The sequence below is a fragment of the Dermochelys coriacea genome, chromosome 1, assembly GCF_009764565.3.
Source record: "Dermochelys coriacea isolate rDerCor1 chromosome 1, rDerCor1.pri.v4, whole genome shotgun sequence".
NCBI classification, from domain to species: domain Eukaryota; kingdom Metazoa; phylum Chordata; order Testudines; family Dermochelyidae; genus Dermochelys; species Dermochelys coriacea.
In genome coordinates this window covers 60,977,460-61,000,589 of record NC_050068.2, presented here as the reverse complement: position 1 = coordinate 61,000,589, position 23,130 = coordinate 60,977,460, and the positions used below count along the sequence as shown (strand labels likewise).

The 23,130-nt window shown below is 42.3% G+C and overlaps 1 protein-coding gene across 10 annotated transcripts; it reads left to right on the top strand.

Annotated features, from left to right (window-relative positions):
• Positions 1-575: 575 nt before the first annotated feature.
• LACC1 (laccase domain containing 1) lies at positions 576-22,098 on the top strand. Of its 10 annotated transcripts, none has more exons than XM_043500992.1 (8): positions 576-892; positions 7,909-8,533; positions 11,060-11,241; positions 11,819-11,984; positions 14,295-14,520; positions 15,178-15,353; positions 17,738-17,783; positions 18,975-22,098. In XM_043500992.1, exons 2-6 carry the CDS (start codon positions 7,960-7,962, stop codon positions 15,350-15,352), a joined length of 1,323 nt encoding a protein of 440 aa, XP_043356927.1. In that variant the 5' UTR covers positions 576-892; positions 7,909-7,959; the 3' UTR covers position 15,353; positions 17,738-17,783; positions 18,975-22,098. The 10 variants fall into 10 exon arrangements, 9 of the variants coding, with proteins under 9 accessions (XP_043356927.1, XP_038243959.1, XP_038243962.1 ...); XR_006276679.1 differs by lacking the exon at positions 576-892 and adding an exon at positions 3,797-5,793 and having other exon boundaries at positions 17,738-19,147; positions 19,855-22,098; XM_043500999.1 differs by lacking the exon at positions 576-892 and adding exons at positions 5,532-5,793; positions 6,975-7,052 and having other exon boundaries at positions 17,738-22,098.
• Positions 22,099-23,130: the final 1,032 nt, after the last annotated feature.

Here is a 23,130-nt window from a genome sequence, read left to right as displayed (position 1 = left end):
AAACCAATCACTTAATTTTTAGAGGACTGATTCATTTAAAAAAAACTTTTTTAATGCTTAGGGTTGGCCATTCTGCAGCCCTGAGAAATCCCGCTGACTGAGGTTAAATAGATCTGCTCCATAGTGTGTGGGAGTCACATTCCCTCTGTGTGACCTTTGCTCCCTGACGGCTATGTGCAGTGGAAAAGTGATGTGTGTTTTGAGCCTTTTACAGCCAGGCGCTGCCCATGGGGTTTGACTCAGGATTAATTCTAATATAGAAATCATCCAGTAAGTGACTAGCATTAGTTAGTATCGCCCTCAGAGGCAGTGCGCGCCCACTGAGGGCCCTGAGCAGGAATATTTCCCCGCTCCCCCCCCATACAAATAATTAATAGGGGGCCTCTTGAGCTGCGTGGGGCCTTAGGCAATTGCTCAGTCTGTTTATGCCTAGCGCTGGCCCTGATGGCCCTGGAGAAAGGTTTTGTGAGAGCCCCTCTGAGGGGAGGAGCGTGACAGGAAAGCGGGGTGTGGTGTACAAATTAGAGCCACTGGGCATGCCCCCCCTTTCCACCAGGCAGTGGGGAGGAGCTAGAGGTTGTGGCATTAAAAATAAACCTGCAAACACAGAAGAGGGAGGGGGGAGGTCACCTGCAGTGCCACAACCAACCCCTGTGCACCTTGGGGTGAGGGAGGGGGAAGCAAAGGAAACTGCTGCGGCGGGCTCCCCGTCAGCGTCACACAGCCCCAGAGCAAGGCCTGCTGGCGCCTGCTCCGTCAGGGCAGGAAGCCTGTGGTGGCCAGCCCCTGCCACGGCTAGGGAGCGTCTCTAAAGAGGAGCGAAATGAGAGAGAAGAATCGACAAAGCTGATAAGGGAGCGTCTCAGCAGGAAAGCGCCGGCAGGGAGATGAGGTAAAGGGGACGTGCAGTATTGCCAACTTCAAGAGATCACAAATTGTGAGTCGGACCCTCCAAAATCTTGGGATTGGCCCAAAAAATCAGGGGTTTCAGAGTAGCAGCCGTGTTAGTCTGTATCCGTAAAAAGAAAAGGAGGACTTGTGGCACTTTAGAGGCTAACAAATTTATTTGAGCAGAAGCTTTCGTGAGCTACAGCTCACTTCATCGGATGCATTCGGTGGAAAATACAGTGGGGAGATTTATATACACAGAGCACATGAAACAATGGGTGTTACCACACACGCTGTAATGAGAGTGATCAGGAAAGGTGAGCTATTACCAACAGGAGAGAGCCAGGGGGCGGGGGGGGGGGGACCTTTTGTAGTGATAATCAAGGCGGGCCATATCCAGGAGTTGACAAGAACAGTGGGAGGGAAAATAAACAAAGGGAAATAGTTTTACTTTGTGTAATGACACATCCAATTTCAGTCTTTATTCAAGCCTAAATTAATTGTATCCAGTTTGCAAATTAATTCCAATTCAGCAGTCTCTCGTTGGAGTCTGTTTTTGAAGCTTTTTTGTTGAAGAATTGCCACTTTTAGGTCTGTAATCGAGTGACCAGAGAGATTGAAGTGTTCTCCGACTGGTTTTTGAATGTTATAATTCTTGACGTCTCATTTGTGTCCATTTATTCTTTGATGTAGAGACTGTCCAGTTTGGCCAATGTACATGGCAGAGGGGCATTGCTGGCACATAATGGCATATATCACATTAATGCGGTTGTATCGTAGAGCTTGGCTGTAGACAATGGATCGTGTGGTGTGATCTGGATGAAAGGTGGAGGCATGTAGGTAAGTATAGCAGTCAGTAGGTTTCTGGTATAGGGTGGTGTTTATGTGACCATCGCTTATTAGCACTGTAGTGTCCAGGAAGTGGATCTCTTGTGTGGACTGGTCCAGGCTGAGGTTGATGGTGGGATGGAAATTATTGAAATCATAGTGGAATTCCTCAAGGGCTTCTTTTCCATGGGTCCAGATGATGAAGATGTCATCAATGTAGCGCAAGTAGAGTAGGGGCATTAGGGGACGAGAGCTGAGGAAGCGTTGTTCTAAGTCAGCCATAAAAATGTTGGCATACTGTGGGGCCATGCGAGTACCCATAGCAGTGCCACTGATTCGAAGGTATACATTGTCTCCAAATGTGAAATAGTTATGGGTGAGGACAAAGTCACAAAGTTCAGGCACCAGGTTTGCCATGACGTTATCGGGGATACCGTTCCTGACGGCTTGTAGTCCATCTTTGTGTGGAATGTTGGTTATTTCCCCTCCCACTGTTCTTGTAAAGTGCTGGAAATGGCCCACCTTGATTATCACTATAAAAAGTCCCCCCATCCCTGCTCTCCTGCTGGTAATAGCTCACCTTTCCTGATCACTCTTGTTACAGTCTGTATGGTAACACCCATTGTTTCATGTTCTCTATGTATATAAAATCTCTCCACTATATTTTCCACTGTATGCATCCGATGAAGTGAGCTGTAGTTCACGAAAGCTTATGCTCTAATAAATTTGTTAGTCTCTAAGGTGCCACAAGTACTCCAAAAATCATGACATTTTTAAAAAAGATGATATTGTATTTTTTAGGCCAGTCTCTTGATTTTTGAGGGAAAAAACAACAAAAAACACCTGGCTCGTCCCCAGGGTGTGTGCCTGTGACAGTTTTCATACTCTTCCGCATGTACCAGATAAGGTCATTTTGGCCCCGCTGCAGGTGCTCTCACCCCCACATCTGCCCATCTCTTGCCCAGTAATTAATCCTGACCTCCAGACGCCCATCAGTTCAGTCCCCCAGTCCCCATCATCACCACCCCATCAGTTCAATCCCCCTACTCTATCGACCCCACTGACCTCAGTTCATCCTCCCAGAACTCACCCCATCTACTCAGAACCCACCATCAATACAGCCCCTCCACCCCATCAGTCCCCACCCTCCTCACTTCAGCCCCCTCAGGAAATCCCCAGGCCATAGTTCAACCCTCCCAGCCTCATCTCTGCTCCTCTTAGGATTCTTTACCCCCCCAGGCCTGGGGGGCTACAGTAAGGTCCCCTCTCCCACTTCCCTGGCTTACAAAGGGGAGCCCCAGCCAAGCGGGGCTTACAGCAATTTCTAAGTAAAATTAAGCCTTATTCATAATCTAGTGAGAGAACTCTCAAATATCAGAATTTGGGGAAAAAATCCTGACATTTGAGAGTTCTATCATGAGATCGTGAGTGGGTCTTAATTTTACTTAGAAAGCGCGTCTCTCATGATAAATTCACAAGAGGTGGTGTGTCTGGATGTGCTGGCAAACAAGGAAGGAAAGTGGAAGGGAAAACCAAATAGAAGTGTCTGCAAACGACGAAAAGGGTTGTGTAAGAATTAAGACAAAAGGGAGTGTGGGGTGAAGGAGAGAGGACAAAATAAAGGGAGTAAGCATCTTATCAAGGCAGAAGATATGAACAACTACAGGACTCCTTTGCAAGCCCTAATTTAGGGGTGGGGCTGAGATTCCTGGCTGTGCAGTCAGGCCCATCAGGAGCCATGTGCGGCCCAGTACATCTTGTTCACTGGGGCCCCACCCTCTTCCTTTTCACTCTATTTACAGATGTGTTGGGGGACACCCTGAGCTCAGGGCCCTGCTACAATTGTCTTCCTCTCATCTCACCAGCACTGCTCAGTGACCTGTGCCTTAGGAGACTGCTGTAACTTAGGGTACATCTGCACTGTGAGCTGGATGTGTACATTCCATCATAAGGAGAGAGATCAGCGCAAGCTCAATCACTGCTTGCGCAGTAAAAACAAAAGGGTAGCTGCAGCGGCAGAAGGGTCTAGACACCCCAGGTATGCATGAGTATCTTGGATGGGATTGTACCCAGGGGTGGGTAGCCTCCGCTCCTTTATTAGACTCCTTTAGTCTAATTTTAGTACTCTAGCTCTATCAGAGCTAGTGAGAGCATGTTTCCTTAAGCTGGACATTACATTTTCAGCTCAAAGTATAGCCATACCCTTAGAAAAGTTAGGTCAGGGCTTTCTAAGTTACCCAATGGGCTTCTCCAACCCTCAAAACACCCCAGGCTCAGCTGGGCGTATTAAAACCACCTTAGCTCACCCCACCTGCTACCCCACCCCATGGGCTGTAAGTCTTGTGCTACATTTCCTAGCCTGTATCCTCACTATAAAGAAGGCAAGTTACCTGTCTGAGTGAAAGCAGCACCTGGGCCCTGGCTTAAACCCCCAGTTGTGCCAGCTAGCCCAGGTTTAAAGCACCATTAAACTTGTGTGAGGGGATTCTGCGTGTGTGGATGGGAGTGGGATTAGGGGCAACATGTAAGAGTCAAAGTTAACTCAGCAGTGAAGACATACATAGAGGGACAGCACAGACTCTCACCCTGACTTTCTAGAAACTTGTGTAAAATGTGGATTTAGGGGAATGTTTTTGTTTATGTTTTCTAACATGAAGGTGTATCTGTTCCTAATTTTAACTGTCTTATTAATTAGGCTTTCACATTTCCAGTAATAAGCAAGGTGGTTTGTTTGCAATGCAAAAAATGGAACAGGTCATGCTTTTGTCATTGCAACCCTCAAATGTGAAGGTTTATATCCCTACAATTTTTATCCTACTTAATTTAACTGATGGTATCATTATCTGTATAAATGTCTATTTTTTTAAAATCATGATAAGTTCTTTGGTTCCATATTGCCTTGTGGTAACAAGTTTCTTAGCTTAACTAATTCATTGTGTTAAAATGTGATTTTTTTTTAAATCAGTTTTAAAATTTGATGGCATTCATTGTAAATTGCTGAGAACATCAGTTTCATTGGCTTCTCCTTATTCTTCAGTTATGAAAGAGGATAAATAGGAGGACCTGATTTTCCTTCCTAACACCATTCATTATTTTATACAATAATACCACGTTCCCTGTTACTCTTCTCCTCTTTAGACTAAACGCAGTATTTCAGGTGGTGAAGTAATACCGATTAATATCATGTCACTATAATATTTTTGGTATTATTTTGTATTCCATTCTTTTTATTTCTTAACATCTTATTTGCCTCTTTTGCTGCACTCTCACCAGCTGTTCCCATGGTGTTTTCTACTTTTATCATAGTTTTATTTTCTGTACTTTTGTTCAGATACCATACACAATCTGATTGTTGGCTGAAATGGTTTATTCTTGTGGCCATGCTAATGTTACCAGTGAAGTTAAAAATTTCTGAAGGGCTCACAGGAATAATTGGCTCTCATGACAATGAAAAAGCACTTCCTGTTTTTAGTGACGCCTTTTAAAAATATTTCATGTGTTTCAATGCCTCTAAGCTTCCTTAGCTCTGTTCCTGTGGCCTCTTTTCTTTTTCAGTAATTTTGTGGCTGTTCTCTTCTTGATTTACTGCCAAACCTCTCTGCAGAGCAGGGAGTTACGCTACAGCAGAGAGTACTTCTTTATCTTCTGTGCTGCCTATCTCTCCACTCCATGTATTTATTTTCTTATTTGGGGGTCCAGCCATTTCTGAGGCTATCTGAAGCTTCATATACATGAACAGGGCCCTCGCAGAGGCACATATCATTACAATGACTTGCTGCCTAGAACTGGTATGGCAGGGTTAACACTGCTTCCTGGTTTTGTATTACCCTAGGAATTAATCATGTTAGTGCCTTTAAGTTCCCTTTGGGATTTCCTGTGTACAGTGACAGTAGCAACTCACTACCCCAGGCAGAGAAAAGGTGGGTTTCCCCCACTCAGGTCTCACCTAGAAGGGGATTTCCATCTTGCAAAAATCTACTGCAGGACTTGCAATTATGCAGATATATAAGGCTCATAACAGTATGTGGGTATTTTGTATGATCTCTCTTGGGAGCTGCAAAAGGATTGTCCACCTCTGTAAGTAAATACCTGTACTAAGGTCTTTGAGTTTATATTTATTTATGGAAACTCTATGTACTTTGTATTTTGTAATTGTAAATGCTAACTTCTGGCACTTTTACACACATAAATATTCCTAAATTAAGAGTGGTTTCTACATTTCAATGGCTTTCTGCTTGTTGATATATAGTGATTTATTAAAAGTGTTATGTGGAACTATAAACATCCTTCATATTTTTTCTGGAGTTGATGCATGTCTTCACTTATTAGTAATCTCACATAAGATGTTAAATACTTTCTGGCTTTTTTATCTCTTTTCAAAACTGCATATATCTCTTTACATCTCAAAAAAGAAAATAAGAGAGATAGATAAGATCCAAAGGAGGTCAATGTGGAGAAAGTGGCAGTCTTTGCTAGTCCAAAACTGGGAATATATTCAGTTTATTTTCATTTTCAGATTTCAGTTTAATTTTCTGGTAAATTTTCTTCATGATATTTTTCTATTCTGACCTGCCTTTTTTTTTCATTTAATGTTTCTTTTCTCTCTTTTCCTTTTCCTATCAGTTCCCACCACTCTTTATCATTTTATTCTTCCTTTCTTTTCTTTGGATGGGTTCTGTAGCTTGGGTTCTGCTTATCATCCAGCTTTGTGTACTGAGTGTTTCAGAGGGTGTACAGAAGAGAGTGAATTTGCAGGTTTGGTCTTCAAACCTGCATGAATTTACAGACTTTAACTGTGCTCTGTAATGAACTGCTCTCTAATAAATATTTTCTGATGAAGGAATTGGCAGTTGAATATTGTATGGAGCTTTAGGATTTTCAAGCTAAGATATTTCAGACTTTAACAACCATCATACATTATAGAGAACCCAACATACTGCTTTGCTTGGCACACAATGTGCTGTATAGCAGTACCCAGTGTTTTGTGAATATCTCAAGAAGCAGTCATCAGAGTCCACTCTAATGTAAACAAAATGTTGTATTTGCAATAAAAATAATGCCAATGCAACACCATTGATTTTGATGGAGGTATAAGATGCAAAACTGGCCAAATGCACTAGTGAATCAGCCTCATTATGTCCATTTGTGCACAGCCTCATAATTGTCCTAATGGATTTCTTTCTATATACGCACATCTTAATGATTGTGCTGGTAGATGTTTCTCCTTCAACAGGCATCCTCCCTCCCACATTGTATAGATGGTGTTTTATTTAGGAAGGAGGGAAGATGTGGGAGTCAGTGACCCCTGCTCGCCCTCCCCTACTCATATATATAAGGTAAGAGAGAGTTGCAGTTTTCTGTCTTGTCCCAGACAAGTTTCCTTTTGTGGGGTATGATGTTACCTATAATTCAACTGGGATCTTCTGATAGGCAGACAGGCAAGGCACTCTCCATTCGGAGCCAGCAGGGCAAGGAAGATGCCTGCTGCAACTGCCACCTCATTATTGCTGCTTGTAACTTAAGCTACATTCTGAGTTCTCTGGTGACTGCTGTTGGGTCTGTGGTCTTGACCTATCTCACACAGTTTCATTAGCAAGCAGATTTCCCTAGTAGGTGTCATCAGTTGTATGTAATAATAGTCCTAGGGAGATTGAGAGTCATAAATCCCTTGACAGACACTGTCACCGGCTGTCAGGTTTTGATCATGAGTCCTAGCTTATTTCAAGTAGACCAGTCAAGTCCTCTGCGTCTGATAGCAAGAATGAAATCTTTTATGTATTCTGTACACAAAGAGAAAACAGGCACTTTTAATCAGGATGATTTTAAATTCTGTTTGAGGGAAACAAAAATAAAGAAGAAACAAAATGGAAGTTCACTTCAGAAGCTGTATTTGGGAGGACAGGAGTCCAGGTTATTAAAATGCATTTGTGAAAGCCAGATTATATTGTAGCCCATACTTTTAACATCTCAGATCTGGAGAAATGCAAAAAGAATACAGTAAGGAGATTTAAACAAAAGCAGAACAATTCCCATCTCTTTTAGTTTCCTTTTGCTCTTAACACTGGATGCAATGAAAAATATATATGAAATTACATTACTTTTCAGTATGTTAATTCCTCTAACCACTAAACAACAAATAATAAGTTGTAACTTTGCTTATTTAGACTAATAATGTTCTCTTTTTCTTTGAAGGTGTTTTATTCAATATCTGGTATCTTTAGGACTCCTTAAATCATCTGGAAGATGGCAGAAGCAGTAGTGATTGATCTGTTCAGTCTACAAATGAACTCACAAAATAATGGCATTCAGAAGTTATTATGTAGCACACTAGAAAGGACTGAAAAACGCTTCTCTGCCAGTGCTCCATTTGTTTACATAATGTGCTACCAAACTCCGAGAAGCGAAAGGAGCAGTGAACAAGATTCGTTACTTAAAGTAATCAGCAGTTTTCAGATTCTGAAGAAAGGAATTGAGGTTGTGTGCATGACAAGTACAGCTGCTGCCTTGTACACCATTAAACAAAAAATAGATGAAAAGGATTTAAGCATCATTAAAATCATTTTACCAGTACAAAGGAAAGCTTTAATGGAAGTGTTTATAGACCACCTATTCACTGCTGTTTACCAGTTTCAGTTTGAGGATTTTGGGATGGATTGTGAAGGAAACAATCTCCAACAAATAGCTGAACCTCAGAGTGACATACAAACACTTTCTGCCCATGATATGGAACTCGTCAGGCGTGAGATTCAGACATTCTTGGAAAGTCTGCCAGCCCTGAAAGGGAAGCTTACCATTCTAAAATCTTCCTTGATCCCAGGTAAACTGGAAAACAGATTTTATGGATTTTTTAAACCTATTTCATTCAGTTTTCTGTTTACATATTCTTCTACTTCAGGGGTTAGTAATATGAGGTCCTAGGCATGAAATTTTCACCCCCAAATTGTCTCTCTGCTGCTGTGATATCCCTATAACCAGCCAGAGGAGAAGTCCCCAGTGCAGACATCAGATAAGATAGCCATAGATTGTCCTATGCAGCCCCCCCCCGTAAGTCCAGGCACAGGGGGCATAGAAGGGGCCTAAAGAGGTAGGCCTGTAGCACTCTGCGGATTCTCGGTGGCACTGCTGAATAACTTAGATCAGTCCCATAGGATGCCTAAATCACACTGGATGCTCCAGTGGGGAGGAGCAAATGTGGCTTAAAGAATGGCACAACATAGGGTACGATTCTGTGTGTTCAATGTTAGTGCTGACGCAGAAAACAGAGACACCATCTCAGTTGATGGGGTCAGTAGCAGTGATTCTTATGGGGAAGAAACAATAAGCAAACACCTCTCTGAGTGGAGCCATAGAGCACAATGCTCCCCTTAATCTAACTGCTCTCCATACCAGCGCTTGTGGGCTCTAAGAAGCCGAACAAGGGCTGTGTCTTGTGTTGAAGTTCTGGGTAGGAAGGGGCACAGTACCCTGCTCTGCCAGCACTCACACCTTACGTTTAATTAAATCTTTGGATATTGTTTTTTCCTGCACTATTGGAGGGGGGCATCTCACGGTTTAGATAAAAACAACCTACTTACTTCATATTCCGACTACTTGAAATGACACTCCCCAAATCAAAGAACTGAATTGTTGGAAGATCTCTATCTGGCTATATCCTATATCTGTTTGGATGTTAAGATAACAAATATGGACTGCTGGAACTATCTTCAAAAACACACCCACTATATGCCTTAGCCAGTGAGAAAATCAGTTATACCTTACAGTAATGGTTCAAAGACTTATTACCTCATTTTTCTGTATGTACATTATTCCCAGCTCGAGAAGAGGGATTTTTCAACCTGAGTTTTCCTGGAATTCTTCCATCGGGGGCAGGAGATTATAGCACAGCATCCCTTGTGGCAGAGGAGTTAGAGGTTGCAGAGAATGCACTGGGAATTCCTTATTCAGGGTGCCTGGTCTCTCACTCTCTCAGTCACATATACACACACACACTCTGTAATTCTTCTTATCTATCTAGGTCACAGATACAAGCCTAAAACTTAGGCTGACCTAGCTATATCACTCATGGGTGCGAAAAATTCACTCTTGTGGGGGACGTAAGTAAGCCAACCTAAGCCCTGATATAGGCACTTCTAGGTTGATGGAAGAATTCTTCTGTTGACCTAGCTAGCACCTCTTGAGGGGGTTGATTAACTACAAGGATGAAAACACTCCTTGTGTCACCATAGCACATCTGCAGCACCACAGATGTGTCGCTGTGGCATCTGTAGTGTAGACATACCAACAGTCCAGTGGCATAGATAGGAATGGAAATTTGGGTGGGCCCCAACTTTCTGGTGGACGGGCAATGAGAGACAGTGCTAGCTCAGCTTCTCCCCCAACGCTACACCCTCTTCATAGCCCTGATGCCCCAGACTTAGGACTTCACCTGCCAAGCTAGGCATGTATATGGGGCGGCTCAGAAAATGTCAAGGCAGAGCTGCCAGAGTGTAACTTTCTGAAGGGCGGGCGCATAGCTCCATCCTGGATTTCAGGTGCCTGAGTGACGTTCTGGGCTGCTGTGGCAGCACTATACCCCTGCTCAGATTTGGGTGGACCTGGATGCTAAGTGTGTGGCCCGTGACCCATCCAGGCCACCCGTGGCCATGCCCCTGCCACCGCCTTTGCTGCACATGTCACCACACATGTCCATCTAAGTCCTGGCTTGGGTGAAGCAATCATGGAATGCATTTTTATTACAGCACAAGGAGTGGGTCTCCCTGCACATATCCACCTAGCAGAAGACCAGCAGTTCCTCAGAGATCTCTAGTAGAGGGAAGCACCATTTGTCCAAAGATCCCTTGACACTGCCCTGGTGCTCAGCTCCCCACCCAGGTTTCTGTGGTTCCTGGACAGTATTTCACCTGTTGGAACTGTGTGCCAGGGTCCCCTCTACTGGAGGTGCTCCCAGAAGTCTCTTCAGAGGAGGAGTTACTAGAGACTTGGACAGCAGTAATTTGCTTGGGTTTACCCTGGGAGAGGGTGATATTAAATCTAGCAGAGAGCCTGCTGCCTCACATCCCTTGACCTGGAGCTCTGTGGAGTCCAGGGGTAATATGGTCACAGGGAATATGCCCTTGTCCTGGCTCTTATTCACTCCATGCTTTACCCTGGCAAGAGTCACAGTCTTTCTCACTTGCTCTCACAGAAGGAGAAGGGAGCATGGGATCCTTGTTTTTAAATGTCATCATTAAATAAGAATCAGCCATCCAACAATCTGACTGGCTGATACCAATTCCATTTGGCAGAACCTGGTATAATTTTCAGGTTTCTCATTTGTTTCCAACAAATTCTCTCTCTTCACCAGGTCACATCTTCCTACATGGGTTCACCACGAGGACAGGTGGGATCTCTTATATACCAACACTCAGCTCCTTCAACCTCTTTACCAGTTCCAAGCGGAGAGATCCAAAGGCTGTGGTTAAAGAAAACCTACGCAGGTTAGCTAATGCTGCAGGTTTTGACCCAGAGAAATTTCACAGTGTGAAGGTATGTTATCAGATAGCAGTGGACTCCTATATTAACTAATCAGAGCTTGCTTTGTGTAACAGTGAATGTTTTGCTTTTTTAACTATGCATTAATCTTCTCTTTCCTAGCAAGAGATTATAAGTGGTAGGACAACTTTTTAAGACAGTTATTGTGACAGTTTATCATGATGAAACTGTCATCATAGCTGTCAACACACTTAGTGTTCTATAGAGAGGAAGACCTAGTCCCTCTCCCAAGAAGTTTGTTCTAATAGATCATACAGTTAGTTCAGTGATATAATACAATATATGACCAGATAAAGATCCAAAATCAAAGCGGTGCAGATAGCTTTTTAAATAAAAAATTCATTTCTTTCTTAGGTGGATGGGTTGCATACCAGAGGTGTGTTTTAAGAAGGGATCTGAAGGCAAAGACAGTAGTTGTTTGTTGAACAAGAAGGGGGATGGAATTCTAAACATAAGGGTTGGCCTGACGAGGGTGTGAACAAGAGAGTTGGAGAAAAGGCATTGAGCAAAGTATGAATTAATTTTTTTTCACTGCCTTATGACTGTGCTTCATCTGTCTTTGTACTGACAGGTCAATCATGCCAGTGATATTTGGATTATGGGAAAGCCCCAGCCTGACAGCTATGATGGAATAGTAACAAATCAGAAAGATGTTACAATAGCAGCTCCCGGTGCTGACTGCATACCTATGCTTTTTGCTGATCCTGTTAAAAAAGCATGTGGAGCTGCTCATTCTGGTAAGGACATCTAGTATTCAGTTCTCAGAATCAAAGTAATATAATACTAGGAGAGTACTGGGAATGGATCCCTTGTATAGTAAATGGGATTCATAATCAAGTAGTAAGTGAGTGAAGGATTCCAAACTGAATCCCTTAACTCTTCCTTTCCAGGCTTCCTAATATAGTTCTTTTTCAAAGATGTAGAATTCTTCCAAAGAGCATGTAATAGTTTGGGAGTTAGCCGAACTCCAGTCAAACACACTTGCACTTTAACTGTTTCTAATGAGGTTTGTGTTTGTGAATTGCCCACTTTTTGGTGTGAGCATCAGACATTTCAATCAGATTGTGCTGGAGGTCCATGAATCTAATAGCTCTTAGAAGGCCCATCAGAGTGGAGCTCCCCTCTGCAGGCTTTATACATACTGGAAGGGTGTATGTGTGTAGGGAGCAATACCGGGTGTGTGTGGGTGTTATGTGTGGGGGAAATGAGTGGTGACAGAAATGAAGCAGGGATAAAAGGGAAGCTTTTTTTCACATTGAAAATTTTAAGAGGTTGAAGTTTTATATCTAGAAATGTTAGGTGTTAAAAGTTTAACGTGGATAAGAATTTGTGCATTGCTCTGTCCCTTTCTATGTTGCCCCTCAGTTACCTGCTCCCCCCTTCCTGACTCCCAAGCTGCTCCACCCTGTCCATTTTCTGCCAGTCTCCTGTGCCCTCTGCATGCACCCCCTCCGTCTGCTTCACCCTCCCATTCCAAAACCAGGTAACGTGTCACCCAGTCCCCTCTCTCCAATCCACATGCCTTGTATTATATCATATCCCTGACCAGTCACATATTCTTTCCCCCTTTCCATCCTCCTTGCACTCCCCAAATCCATGCCTGAAGTCAGTAGCAAGTCAAATTATTTTGATAAACATTTACAAATAGCTTTAAACCTTGCTCTGTATACCCTTAAATACCATTCTGTGGCCCAGACTGTAGCCAAGGGTCACAGAAAAGAAGGGGAGAAAAAGAAACAAAATACCTTAGCCTCTACTCAGGGCTGTCTCTAGACATTTTGGTGCCCTACACAGCCTCCTACCCTCCCCCTGCAGAGGCCTGGGGCCACACACACACCCCGCGGGGCTGGGGCTGGCTCCAGGCCTCTGCGGGGGGGGGGGGACAGGAGCAGGTTTGGGGGGGCAGGGAGGAAACCACCCCCCGGTATGAACTGGCAGAGTGGAGTAGGTTGTGGCTGTATCACTCCACTTCTTGTCACCCAGTGCAAGGCCCAACCCCGCACTTGTGGGGCAGCAGGAAGTGCCGTGACCCGGCCCCAGCACGCTCCACTCTGCTCCCCTGGCTCCCAGCCTTGGGACTTGAGGGGCAGGGGAAAACACTCCCCAGCACTCGCCAGCAGTGTGGAGTGAGCTGGGGCCAGGTCACTCCACTTCCCGCCACCCGGTGAGTGCAGGGTGCGCCCGACCCCTGCTGCAGTCCCCCAGGTCGTTGCTCAAAGGAAGAGGTAGGGCTGGGCAGAGCAGGGGCGGGTGCCAGGGGGCAGGGCAGGGGCAGCTTTCCTGGGTGGCTCATTTGGCAGGGGGATCAGGCTGGCCACTGGAGCAGCACGCAGCTGTGTAGGGCACCAGGAAATTTGGGGCAATTTGTGCCCCAAATTTCCTGGTGCCCTGCGCAGCTGCGAATTTTGCATATGGGTAAGGACGGCCCTGCCTCTACTTTAAGGCACACTCGACTCTGTACAAAGCCTGTCTTGATCTCTGTGTAAGATACAGGGAGTCAGAGCTGGGCTTTCTTTCTTGCAGCCTAAACAATTCCGGCATGCAGCACAGTTTACACTTGCTTCAGCCAAGTAGTACAGATAAGGAGATTTTTTTAATATAAAATGTTTTTTCCCTTCTCTTTAAATAATATTTTTCCACAGTGCTGTCATGTGAGATTGTAAAGAAACTTTTACAGTATTTAACCCATGAGATATTGCAGCACAGAGTGAACAGTGAGGTGTAATTGAATGGTCTAAAATCAGGGCTGGGAGCAAAGCATTCCTGAGTTCTAAGCCCACTTGTAATGTTGACTTCCTCTGCCCTTGGGCAATTAAAGGCTCCTTTCTTCTTCAGTTTCCCCATCTCTAAAATGGTAATGCGGCTACTTCATAAGAATGCTCTGAGGACTGTTAATGTTTGCTAAAAGGTAATTATTCCTCCATGTATTTGGCTTTTAGATCCTTAATAATAATAATAATAATAATTAATAATTAACAATAATTTTCTGTAAGCATTCAATTCAAAAATAATTTTACAGGATTTTTTCCCCTTATGTTTTTTCTTAGGATGGCAAGGCACTTTGTTAGGAGTTGCTATGGCTACAGTAAATGCTATGATAAAAGAATATGGCTGTAATGTTAAGGATATACTTGTGGTGCTGGGCCCATCTGTTGGACCGTGCTGTTTTACACTTCCTCGGGAATCAGCAAAGGAATTTTACAGTCTTGATCCAAAATGTGTCAGACAGTTTGAATCTCCAACTCCCTATATTGATATTAGAAGGGCAACACGGTATGTCTCATGTGTGTTTTTCTATGCTATAGTTTGTTGTGCTAAGTAGCCTAGGGATGGGGACAAAAGACTGAGTCAAAAGAAATTTTAGTTATAGTCCCAGTTAGTCACTGATATGGAGTGTGATCCTACCGGGTAGGAGTTGAGGGCTCTCAGAATTTCATGGGAGCGTTGCAGTATCAAGCCCTTCATGAATGAACCTAAGGACGATATTTGCTCACCTTGTGTACTGTTGAATTCCACTTGAAAAACTGGGTGGGATGGACAAAAGAAATCCCCACTGTCTCCAAGAACACCATATACTGAACTGAGCTTTCCTGGATAACAACATTACAAGCAAAGTTTTGTTATGTGTTGCCAAAGTATCGAGTTTCCTCTGGCAGCAAGTCAGGACAGAACCAACTCTTCTAGTTTGAAATATTGCTATATTTCAGCTATTTTATGTCTTAAGAGTAGCTTCTTTGTTCTATATACATGTTAAAGCTTCAGTATGTGTTCTAAAGAATGAGCAACACCACTTATTTTAATCTAAAGAAAAATGGTATTAGCACAGTTTGTCTTACACTATTGCACTATTGCAATAGCAGTAACACACTGGCTTAAGGAACGTGCCATTTGATAAAATGTTCATCTTTTCTTTTTCTTCCGTTCTTTAAGAATTCTTCTAGAGACTGGAGGGATTCTGCCTCAGAACATACAGGATGATTCTGTCACTGACCACAACCAAAGTCTCACTTACTGCACAGCATGCCACCCTGATACATTTTACTCTCATGTTCGTGATGGCACTAACTTTGGCACACAGATTGGTTTCATATCCATCAGAGACTGAGGTAACGTCTCTTATCCTTGGGTAGTAACCAGGCAATAACTGTTAGCATTACTTGACATCTTACTCTCCTGATAGTAGGCCTCTCCTCTTCTTCCTCAGCGCTTATCAAGTGAAGGAAAGTGGATTTATCATAAGGGATTTGTACCTGTTGGGATGCCTTATTCCTCTGTGGGAGGCGAGATCAGCAGCAGGATTAAAGAGCCAAAGACAGGGTTGTCTGGGGAAGTTCTCATGGAAAGTGGAGATCTGTGGGAACTAGGCCATCTGTGCACAACACCCCCAAACCTTTCTGAATTATACCTGCTGTGATGTTGCACCCCATAAGGCTTTATGGAAATATGCTTATGAATGTATATATGACACAACTGGAATATGTTTTATGATACATATTCCATGTAACATATCTCTGTAAAGGTTATGATCTACTGAATCTATTCATCCTATTTGTATGCATGTATCATTTTTGTATTCAAAATTATGAATATTGGCTGTGTACTTGCTTGATTTTTAAGTAGCCTTACTAAAGCATTTGGTCAGCTTCTTGAGGAAAGGAATGTGCAAATTAAGTGCCCAATCAAGAAACACTTAATGAACAATGGATCTTTGAAGAGTCCAATCCACATAAGAAGTCTGCCTGGAGACATTCATGATAGCATGTGGGCAATGGCTGCTGCCTGTAAAAAACTGAGTCTTGCATGGACTTGTGACTTGCCCACTTGGAGCTGGACTTTGCATAGGAGAGAGGAGGGGGGTCTCCACCCACAAGAGAGAGTCTATTTAAGCCCATGGGGAACTTCTCCATTTTCTCTTCAGCTGTCTCAAGAGATATCCTTTGGGGTGGAGAGGTTACCTGAAAGGAACTGGAACAAAGGACAGTAACTACAGGGGGTGTGAGTGATTGCTGGACCCACACTAGAAGGAGACTAATCTGTAAAAGGAAGCTTATTGGAACACCTCTGAGGGTGAGGTATTCTCTATATTCAGTTTTCTTACTGTATTAGGCATAGACTTGCATGTTTTGTTTTATTTTGCTTGGTGATTCACTTTGTTCTGTCTGCTATTACTTGGAACCACTTAAATCCTACTTTCTGTATTTAATAAAATCACTTTTTATTAATTAACCCAGAGTATGTATTAATATCTGGTGGTGTGGGGGAGGCAAACAGCTGTGCGTACCTCTCTATCAGTGTTATAGAGGGCGAACAATTTGAGTTTACCCTGTATAAGCTTTATACAGGGTAAAACGGATTTATTTGGGGTTTGGACCCCATTGGGAGTTGGGCATCTGAGTGTTAAAGACAAGAACACTTCTTAAGCTGCTTTCAGTTAAGTTTGCAGTTTGTGGGACGTGGTTCAGACCTGGGTCTGTTTGTGGCTGGCAAGTGTGTCTGGCACAGCCAGGCAGGGATCTGGAGTCCCAAGCTGGCAGGGAAAGCAGGGGCACATCAGCTGGCAGCCCCAAGGGGGTTTCTGTGATCCAACCCATCACACCAGCAACATGGCTCTATTGTCTGACTGCCATTTTCTACCTCCCATATTCCCAGACCTCTGTAGTGTGGAAAAGCCCTGAAGAGAGTTACTGCTTCTCTCAGAGAAGCAGTAATGTTCAGTGCAAGCTGCAACATTGACTGTGCTGCCCTGAAAGCAGAGGATGCTGTGTAGAGCTGATATTTCCTTGACTTCTCTCCGTCCCGGGCCAAGTTCCTACCAATTTCATGAAGCTGGGTTTCTGCACTGAAGCCCCTGGTACTTATACAATGGGGAGGTATTTTCAAATCCTTCTTTCCTCTTTATGTGCCCTCTCCTCCACCCTTTTTGCTCACATTGATTTCCCACTGCACTAAGCAGCCAAGGGTATCATATGCTACTTAGTAATCGGACAGCTGGCTGGCACCAAGAGGTCAATAAAAAGGAGTGCAAGCTCTAGCTGTGGGCATGCCATTTTAAGAGACACAGAATCAGAGGAACATATTGGAGAGGGGATGTTTCTTTTCTGTTTTGTATATTTCTTGGCTCTCTGCTCCCCTTGCCTGTATGCTGGGTGGACTGAAATGTTTGAGCTCATTATGAAAGTTGCAAAGGGATCATTAGTAATACATAACCAAAGTTTTATGATTTGGTTTCTGCTTATTTTTTCCCAGGGGATTTTAATTTAAGATGATTAAAGTTCCTAAGCTAGCTTCACTGGACACTAAGTCCTTTCTTAGTGAACAAGGTCAGTTTCAGGCCTGAATAATCAGTGGAATTGCAAATTTATACAATTCCAAGTGAGTTCGATGGCTCCTCTCAGCATCTCTGTCTCACTATATCTCATACAGTCTGACCAGCAGGAATCCTGAGTTCCCATACATGCATCTAAAATCTCCATTAACTTTCTTTCCCCAGTTAGGCCTTTACAGTTCAAGTGAAGTTCAAAACTGAAGGAGGTCAGGTGAGAACTCCTCTTGTGATATGGCAGTGCAGCCTGGCCTGGTTAGGTCTCTATTATATTAAACTACCAACTGCTTTCGGCAGCAGTCCCGGAGGTAGATAAAATCTGCAACCATAGCTCCAGTAAATATAGAACATAGTTCTGTTGTTGCTGGGGATGTGGCCAGGTAGCCCTCAATAAAGCTCAGAAACTTTCTTATTCTCCCACACTGCTTGTTCTTAGTAGCCAATGCTTTCTTACCAGCTTGAGCTTACTCTAGACACTATCTTCTCTGCTTGATCTAAACTCAAGAAAAAAGGAAACCTGATTTAACCCCATTATCTGTTCTGCTAGTAAAATCTAAATATGCACCCTTCTTATGCTCCTACTGAAAATGCGTCTCTGGACATTATGGTTTCATAATAGACATTATTGGTCATCATATATGAATGAAAAGAGCTTCACAGTACTGTAGTCATTTATCTGCCGGGTCCATTACTAGTAGGGTAACCAGATGTCCCAATTGTATAGGGGCAGTCACGATTTTTGGGTCTTTTTCTTATATAGGCTCCTATTACCCCCTACCCCCATCCCGATTTTTCACGTTTGCTGCCTGGTCACCCTAATTACTAGGATAATTATAACCTGTAGAGTTCTCTGGCTTACATCTTGGGGGAAATGTCTGGAAAATATTTTCTATTTTTCAACCAGTCCCTTGCATGGTCCAGGATAATTGTTGCCCACTAGGGGGTCAGGGCTCACTCACTCACTCTTTAGCCAGGATAACGCTTTGTTGGAGCAGATCTGTGAAGCAGTTTGGTGTTCCAAAGCTACTTTTATAAGACACTGTAAAGTAGACACTTATTATGACTTTGACAATAGGTCTTCAGCTAAATCATTCTGGCATCTGTGCTTGAAAAGTAATCTGTTCTTCTTGAGGGGCTGCTATTTAGATCCTAGCAAATTAGAGACTTTGCTTGTCCATTTGGAGATAATTTTTTTTTAAATCTGTGTCTTATTTGTAAATGGACTTTATGGACAAGGTCAGTATCCACTGACACTATTCTTTAGCTATAATCTACTGGTGGTTTTATTTTGTATGTTTTTCACTTCCTATTTCTCGTTCGGACAATCATTTTCCCGTGCACTGCAGTCTTTCTGGAGAAAGTTCTTTCACTTTTAGGTATCTTTCTCTGTTTTATTTCCTTTAAGGTACCTCTCCCCTCTCCTCTCAGCTTCTGGCTGTAGCTTTAATACTGTAGCATTTGCAGTTGGGATGTGATTGGCAGTTTAAGATCATTCTGCAGTTTCACCAGGTCGCTCATGGCTGCTCAAGCATGATGTTAGAGACTTACATTGTCTGTTGGAAAAATGACCATTTATAGGTAATAAAAGTATCCAAGTCACAGAACAAGTGCAAAATGATTAGTTCTGTTGAAATATGCTCACAGTGAGCCTCACAAGCCATTTTTACCATTATTCATTATTTCTATTACACTACAATACTTAGACTATATTTCAGAGCAGGGGCCAGCTTTTTTGTGTGTTTGTATAGCACCTAGCATGATGGTGCTGCCACCACACAATAAATAAATAATAATTCAGAGATCCCAGCCAAGTCAGCGCCCCATTGCACTAGGCTCTACATAACAAATATATTTACATATAATCAAATAAAAGGTGCAGGGAGGACTGGATAACAATAGTCTGAGCATGTTCTTTACACTTACAAACTGTACACACAGCTGTGAGAGTTTTTTTCTGCTCTTTGTATTAATAAGCAGATCAGTAGTAGCAGCCGAGGCTCACCACCTCTAGGGGAACTTTTAACATGTTTCATAAATTATTCTGACATACTTGTTTAATAATCCTTCTCTCCCATTAACTTCTAGTGTGAATTTATAACATTTCTCTGAGCTATTAAGTTAGTAAATGGTATTATTAATTATTATTGGGATGTGAGGAGAGTGTGAGTATATTATCATACTGAACACTGTCTTTTGTAAATATACAGTATAATTAACATTCAATGCAGCTGTAAATTCTGGACAGAGCTTTTCATTTGCATTGATATATTCCTATTATTGAACAGGCTTTCAGAAATGAATGATCAAGTATTATATTAGAACAGTGCTGCTTCAGCATTGGGTGGTAACCTTCGGGTCTCTGAGGTGGGTGTGTAGATTTTCCTGTGTGGTCTTCTGGTCAGAGCTTGAGAGCTGTAACAGGCTCCAGGCCTCTGTGGATTGAGCAGAGAGTAGCACATGTAATATACACTGACTGGTGTAGCACACACTGACATATGCACCAAAAATTATAACCACTAACGTGCCAGAAGGGTTTCACCTTTCCCAGACAGAACTGTATTTCGCACAATGGGTCTTTTCTCCTTTAATTTTTTTTCCTTCTCGTGCTTATCTTCTGCTATCTTTTTGTATGGTGAAATTCACAAATGCCACACAAAACCCCTATAAACGGAATAAGAGAGGTTCATATGACTGTCTGGAACAGGTGTTTAAGGAGACAGAATCTACCCTGTGGGGATGCAGTACAGGCTTTGCACAGTCTGTCTTTCTATGCAGCAGCTATTAGACAGGAACCATGTGAGGAGCTATTTGTGCTCTCTCTCACATAACCCCAGCAGTCCCCTCTAAAATAGCACAGAGCCAGCGTGGAGCCTACCTCCTAAGCACAGGATCTTTGTAAAGGTCCACCAAGCCATACCCCACAGGATGGTTTCACAATGGTCCCCCTTTATCAGCCTCTATAGCAAACAAGTCAACATTCCTAGATTCAGCTTGTGCTGTCCTCATTTCACTTCATGGATCAGTTGTTGTTGAGTAACGCAATGAGAGAGATGAACTGCATTCGCTTATCCTGAGGCTGCGTGCATTAGCATCGTGTGTACCCTGATTTTGTCGTTTGAGTCCCATAGTCCTTCATGAACATGGATCTCTGTGTGATAACGTAACAGTACACTACATGGGCATGCTAAATTCTACATGTGACAGGAAAAATAATGTCTTGGTTTGCTGGAAGGGACACATGCCTCCAAAGAATCCTGGCGACCCAAGTGTAATACAGTTTAACTGACTTGTACTTTCCATTTCCAGCAGACATTTACCGGAGTTTTCCCATGAGTGAATAATTTAGGCATTCATTTGAAGTATTTAATTTAAGAATGATTTTAGGCATGTGTATCAAATGCACTAGGATGTTATAAATTATTATACAGTACTGCACATTTTTGTAACACTAAAAGGTTTCACTTGCTTGCTTTCCCTTTAATATGCAATATACAGTTCTTGGTGCTGCTAGAAAGCATAATTATGTGTTTCCTAATGTCACTCTGAGAAGAATAGGGAGTTAGCCTTTAAATCTCTCTGACCTTTCATTACAAAATGTTTAATTTACAGTAGCATCACGTGTTACAGATATTTTGCTGAATCTATTTGTGTGAGTTTTCTCCTTGTAATCCATTCAAAAGTGACCCCAAGAAGAATTTCAGAGGCTTGATCTATCAAGAGCAATGTGGCTGAAATATCTATATTCCACTTGTACAAATGTGACATCATATCTCTAAGGCAACCTGTATTCTGGCAATCATGGGAACAAGGACACTGCATGGATTTCCATTTGGTTCCTGCAACATAAAAGAGATCTGAGACAAAATCAATATGGACTGTGCTAAACTATTAGGATTCATTTTCACAATTAATTATACCTAAGGGAGTGTTTCCTTTATTCTACTGCAAATGTAATTCAGAGCTAGTAAATGTTGAATGAGATTGTTTTTCTAGCAGTCATCTCTACATTTAGCATAGGATTGCATGACTGTAATGGCTTATAATATAGTAATTTGACATCCTTTATTTTGAAAGTAGGAACCTAACATAGTACTTGAACATGTCTCTTTTATAATGTGGACTCTAAAAACTCTTTACATTTAAATATGCATAATTTATTTTTTCTCACCTGATATAATGCCTTTGGGCAGCGTTGTGAAATTTGCTTAGTTAAAACAAATGTAATATGTCATTGTCAATGGTATTATAGAAACCTGAGATATGTGCTTCAGTGCTTTCCTCAGAGGCACTAAGCTCTATCTTAAAGTGACTCTCATAGATGTTGTCATAATGAAAACATTTTGTTGATTTTGTCTGAAAGACCCTGGGCCTGATTCCCCTAAACTGATGTAAATCACAAGTAACTCAATTAAAGTCAACATTGTAAAACCCAGTGTGATGGGAAAATCAGGCCCAATGCATGTTTTCAGTTACAATGCTTTTCTCAATGCTTTATATAATCTGTATTAAAATGATGATTATACAGATAATTGTGTCTCAGTTCCTTCTCTAGGAAATTGTGGTAGAAAGCTTTACGAGAGTTTCAGGAGTTGACCTGAGTTAGGCAAGCCACCTTAGGCTCATGGACGTTTCTTGCCAAATCTGCATTTATATCTTGTGTAATCCCCTTGGTTGGTACTATACTGAGATATTTCTCAAATTTTCCCTCCATTGCACTATTATAGCTGCAACTACATCCGTGCTAGCCATGGTGGGAACGCTAACATAGACTAACTATTGGTAATTATATTGTCAAACCCAGCTTACAACAAGCATAAATGAGATAAATGTAAAAATACCATACAATAATGGTAGGATGGTTTTCAAGAAATGCTCACTATAGACAAGGCCACTGAACTGAGAGCAGAGCATACAAATCAGTAATGAATGTATCTCTTGTTTTTCACAAAATCTAATTGCTAAGAGATAGAAGCAATCTGTTAGGGTATTCAGTCCACCTCCCTGCGAAGGCCACATGGTTTGTGGTCTAGTATCTTGTCCATTCGAAGGCCATGTCTACCCTCACACTCATGTCAGCAAAACTTCTGTTGCTCAAGGGTGTGAAAAAAACCCATCCCGAGTGATGTAAGTTTTTCCGGCATAAGTGCTTGTGTGCACAGTGCTATGATTTTCCTTTTGAAACAACTTTTTGTTTAGAATTTATTTTGTATTGTATTATGTATTATAATATAATCTAAAACAAAGTTAGAATCATGGAGAATTTTAAAACTTTGGGGTTTCGTTCTGAATTGTAATGGAATTTTGTTTTCAAAAATCTCAAGGCCCTTTGCAGAACGGAACTTATGTTCTTCGCATAGCTCAAATTATTTCTTGTGCACACTACTCTGAAAGATCCAAAATAACCCCTCTTCCTCCTTGGTGATTACACCCTTCACATATTATAGGTAGTTATCATGTTCCCCCTTGTCATCATTGAACCTATTTACAATAGTTAGCTCCTTGAATCTTTCCTCATAAATCAACCCCTCCAGCCCTCTGCTCTTCTCTGAGCTCTGCCCAGT

Bases quoted from the DNA above. Each gene is read 5' to 3' on its own strand.
- LACC1 (XM_043500992.1), top strand. From the start codon at position 7,960: ATGGCAGAAGCAGTAGTGATTGATCTGTTCAGTCTACAAATGAACTCA. The intron at 8,534-11,059 runs GTAAACTGGAAA...TCTCTTCACCAG, and splicing joins AAAATCTTCCTTGATCCCAG to GTCACATCTTCCTACATGGG. The intron at 11,985-14,294 runs GTAAGGACATCT...GTTTTTTCTTAG, and splicing joins ATGTGGAGCTGCTCATTCTG to GATGGCAAGGCACTTTGTTA.